Here is a 5,000-nt window from a genome sequence, read left to right as displayed (position 1 = left end):
ACACACACACCACACACACACACCACACACACACACCACACACACACACCACACACACACACCACACACACACACCACACACACACACCACACACACCACACACAACACGCACACACACACACAACACACACACAACACACACACCACCCACACACCACGCACACACACCACACACTCACAACACACACACACCACACACACACACCACACACACACACCACACACTCACAACACACACACAACACGCACACACACCACACACACTCACAACACACACACACCACACACACACACACTCACAACACACACACAACACACACACACCACACACTCACAACACACACACACCACACACACACACCACACACTCACAACACACACACACCACACACACACACCACACACACACACCACACACACACACCACACACACACACCACACACACACACCACACACACACACCACACACACACACCACACACAAACACCACACACACAACACGCACACACACACACAACACACACACAACACACACACCACCCACACACCACGCACACACACACACACCACACACTCACAACACACACACACCACACACACACCACACACACACCACGCACACACACACACACACCACACACTCACAACACACACACAACACACACACACCACACACACACAACACACACACACAACACACACACAACACACCACCCACACACCACACACACACACACACCACACACTCACAACACACACACACCACACACACACCACACACACACCACACACACCACGCACACACACCACACACACACACAACACACACACCACACACACACACCACACACACACAACACATCACGCGCAAAACACACAGCAGACACGAAAACAACACAAATGCGTACACAAAGCAACACAGAACCACACAACGATAGGAACGTAACATAGGGTTAAAGTTCTCTATGGGTCTCTATGTGTCTAAGGATCTCTACACGACAACCACAGCAGATCGATGGTGTTGGGGGAGGAGGGGGGGACGTTGTCAGCCGGTAAAACACACAAAAACAATAATCGCACGAGAAATAAAAAACATAAAAAAAATCTCCAACGTGTTGCGACAGAATGCCAAACTTTCCTTTGGGAACGGGTGGTGTTGTGTTGTGTGTGTGTGTCTGTGTGTGTGTCTGTGTGTATCCTGGGCGCTGTGCAAAGCGGTGTGGGTCTGCCTATACCCCGTGCAGAGTAGAGAAGGAGGAGGAGGATGACGAGGAGAGGAGTGAGGAGGAGAGGAACGAGGAGGACAACCTCCTCTGACACCAGAGACGAGACGCGGAAGACAAAAAAGTCACCGCTCTGCCACATGGAGTCATCGTCCAAAGATTGACGGATGTAGCTCCTCCCCCCCCCCGTGTCGCCCCGCCCCATCTGGGTAGCCCCGCCCACCCCAGGGTCGCCCCGCCCACCCCGCTCCTTACCAACCAATGGCAGCGACGCTTCGCCCACCCCGCATCGCCAACCCCGTCAGCTCAGCCAATCCCAGCATCGTCAGCTCAGCCAAACCACGCCCACCTACGCTGACTCCGCCCACCCCACCCCGCCGACCCCCCCCACCCGCAGTCATTTCTGCTTCATCCGGCGGACGTGACGTCAAGCGGCTTTGCCAAGATGGCCGCGCCCACGGGGGGGAGGGAGGGTCGAATGGTCTATTTAAATACAGTACAGTACTGTACATCTTCTTGGTTCTTTCGGTAAAGTCGCGTAGAAGGGAAATAATAAAATAATAAAAATAAAACATAATAAAATACAATTTTATTATAAAATACGTAGAAGGGAAATAATAAAATAATAAAAAGAAAACATAATAAAATAATTCTCACGACGTTTCGGCCACAACGCAAGCAGCCGTCATCAGGTGAAAACCAGGTCTGTCGGAAAGAGCGAGAACAGGTCTGTCTTATTCTTTGGTTCTTTCGGTAAAGTCACGTATAATGATAAAATGATAAATTAGATTAAATACTTTCCGAGAGCCCTGTTCTTCACCTGAGGACGGCTGCTTGCGTTGCGGCCGAAACGTCGTGAGAATTGTATTTTATGAAGTTTTATTTTTATTATTTTATTATTTCCCTTCTACGTGACTTTTCCGAAAGAACCAAGAAGATGAATCCCTGCAGTCACGAAAGCTTTAAATCGAAATTTAATAATGTTTTATTTTTATTATTTTATTATGTTTTATTTTTATTATTTTATTATTTCCATTCTACGTGACTTTACCGAAAGAACCAAGAAGATGAATCCCTGCAGTCACGAAAGCTTTAAGTCAAGATTCTAAACAATGTACAGTACTAAATTTCGATTTAAAGCTTTCGTGACTGCAGGGATTCATCTTCTTGGTTCTTTCGGTAAAGTCACGTAGAATGGAAATAATAAAATAATAAAAATAAAACACAATAAAATAAAAATCACGGAAGCTTGTGTTGCCTCCGAAACGTCGTGATTTTTATTTTATTTTCATTAACTTTTTTTACCTACGTGACTTTACCGAAAAAACCCTAAGAATATAGGCTATGAAGCTGTTTTACTCACAGGACATTGCAACAACGACACACCAGAGGTGGGACAAAGTCATTGTTATGCAAGTCCAAGTCGAGTCGCAAGTCATCAAATTCATGACTCGAGTCTGACTCGAGTCCAAGTCACATGACTCGAGTCCACATCTCATAGGTGGGACAAAGTCATTGTTATGCAAGTCCAAGTCGAGTCGCAAGTCATCAAATTCATGACTCGAGTCTGACTCGAGTCCAAGTCACATGACTCGAGTCCACATCTCAGAGGTGGGACAAAGTCATTGTTATGCAAGTCCAAGTCGAGTCGCAAGTCATCAAATTCATGACTCGAGTCTGACTCGAGTCCAAGTCACATGACTCGAGTCCACATCTCATAGGTGGGACAAAGTCATTGTTATGCAAGTCCAAGTCGAGTCGCAAGTCATCAAATTCATGACTCGAGTCTAACTCGAGTCCAAGTCACATGACTCGAGTCCACACCTCTGCGACACACACACACCATCGGTGCAAAGTACGGGACAAGTTAAACCAATCACCGAGACACTCACAAATACAACACTAATCCATCCCCCCCCCCCATCATAACCAGGGCAAAGCCTCCACTTGAGCTCTGTGACTTATCTGTCAGAAGCGACAAATGGATAACCACTCACAAAGTGCCCTTTGTTTTTTTCGGTAAAGTCACGTGGGTAAAAAAATTTAATAAAAAATTAACCCGTAAAAACTACGTTTTTCACTACAAATCCTTTATATGCGTGGCGGCTAGAGTCCTCTCGTCCTCTGGCTTGAGATGGCTGCCACCTATGGATCAGATGATTGCCTGCCACCATTAAGCAATTGGTCATTAAATATCAAAAAAAAAATCCTAAAAAGTGTAAAATTTTGGAAAAACAATTTCACGAAAATTGTCACGCACAACGAGTCTGTGTGCAAAATGTCAGCTCGATTGGATCACGGGAAGTGGGTTAAAAAACGACCGAAAGATGTGCACGGTCGTAAGCAAGCAAGCACGCAAGCGAACTTAATATAAAGGATTTAAAAATACATAAATCACGAAACTTCTAATCTAGAATTAAACTCACAAAGTGGCTAAATCGTCATCATCATCATCATCGTGTGTACACCACCTACAGCAGCACAAACACATTCCTGCAGCGGAGGGAGCTGGTAGGAACGTTGGGTTGCTCGGTCAATGGCCTGCAGGGTCAACGGCGGCGTGGTGTATTCCGCAAATATGGCCAACTGTGAGGGCGTGCACAAGCCGGCGTGAGTAGGTTAAACGTTGAGTTTTATAAGGGCACCACGGGGTGACCAGCCCCTCCCCACCCAGCCCCACCCCTCGCACCCTCCACCCAGCCCCACCCTCCCCACCCAGCCCCTCCTCACCATCCCCTCCCCACCCAGCCCCTCCCCACCCAGCCCCTCCCCACCCAGCCCCTCCCCACTCAGCCCCTCCCCACCCAGCCCCTCCCCACCCTCCCCTCCCCACTCAGCCCCACCCTCCCCACCCAGCCCCTCCCCACCCTCCCCACTCAGCCCCACCCTCCCCACCCAGCCCCTCCCCACCCAGCCCCTCCCTCCCCACCCAGCCCCTCCCCACCCTCCCCTCCCCACCCAGCCCCTCCCTCCCCACCCAGCCCCTCCCCACCCTCCCCACCCAGCCCCTCCCTGCACGACGGACGGACACAATAATACCCTGTGGGCTGATGTATCCAGGAGGTTCCTACCAGTATAATCTAAATACTCGATTGTATTTATGACTACAGGAGGACATCTGATGAGCTACTTTTCGAAAATCACCTAAATCCCGGTAGTATTTAAATGTCGATTTAAAGCTTTCGTGACTGCAGGGATTAATCTTCTTGGTTCTTTCGGTAAAGTCACGTAGAAGGGAAGTAATAAAATAATAAAAAATAAAACATAATAAAATAATACAAATAAAACATAACAAAATAAAAATAAAACATAATTAAATATTTTAAATAAAACATAATAAAATAATAATCATAAACATAATAAAATAATTAAAATAAAACAATAAAATGTCGATTTAAAGCTTTCGTGACTGCAGGGATTCATCTTCTTGGTTCTTTCGGTAAAGTCACGTAGAAGGGAAATAATAAAATATTTTTGAAAAACATTATACAATACAATTCTCACGACGTTTCGGCCACAACGCAAGCAGCCGTCCTCAGGTGAAGAACAGGTCTGTCGCTATAATACACTTCAGACGCTGTCTTCTCGACAGACCTGTTCTTCACCTGAGGACGGCTGCTTGCGTTGTGGCCGAAACGTCGTGAGAATTATTTATTATGTTTTATTTTTATTATTCTATTATTTCCATTCTACGTGGTAGCTTTACCGAAAGAACCAAGAAGATGAATCCCGGTAGTAGTCGTTGTCTGACAGCTGAATAAACTGAACAGTGGT

General features: G+C 46.8%; 1 protein-coding gene across 1 annotated transcript in view; it reads right to left on the bottom strand.

Annotated features, from left to right (window-relative positions):
• LOC144952526 (kynurenine--oxoglutarate transaminase 1-like) overlaps positions 1-1,378 on the bottom strand; it is a 22,120-nt gene extending 20,742 nt beyond the window's left edge. The window contains exon 1 of the mRNA XM_078882974.1: positions 1,239-1,378. Coding sequence (XP_078739100.1) covers positions 1,239-1,376 — 138 coding nt within the window. The 5' untranslated portion in view covers positions 1,377-1,378. The remainder of the gene's footprint in view (positions 1-1,238) is intronic.
• Positions 1,379-5,000: the final 3,622 nt, after the last annotated feature.

The sequence above is a fragment of the Lampetra fluviatilis genome, chromosome 68, assembly GCF_964198595.1.
Source record: "Lampetra fluviatilis chromosome 68, kcLamFluv1.1, whole genome shotgun sequence".
Taxonomy (NCBI): Eukaryota; Metazoa; Chordata; class Hyperoartia; order Petromyzontiformes; family Petromyzontidae; genus Lampetra; species Lampetra fluviatilis.
The sequence above is the reverse complement of the archived record's forward strand: the minus strand, read 5'-3'. Positions and strand labels throughout refer to the sequence as shown.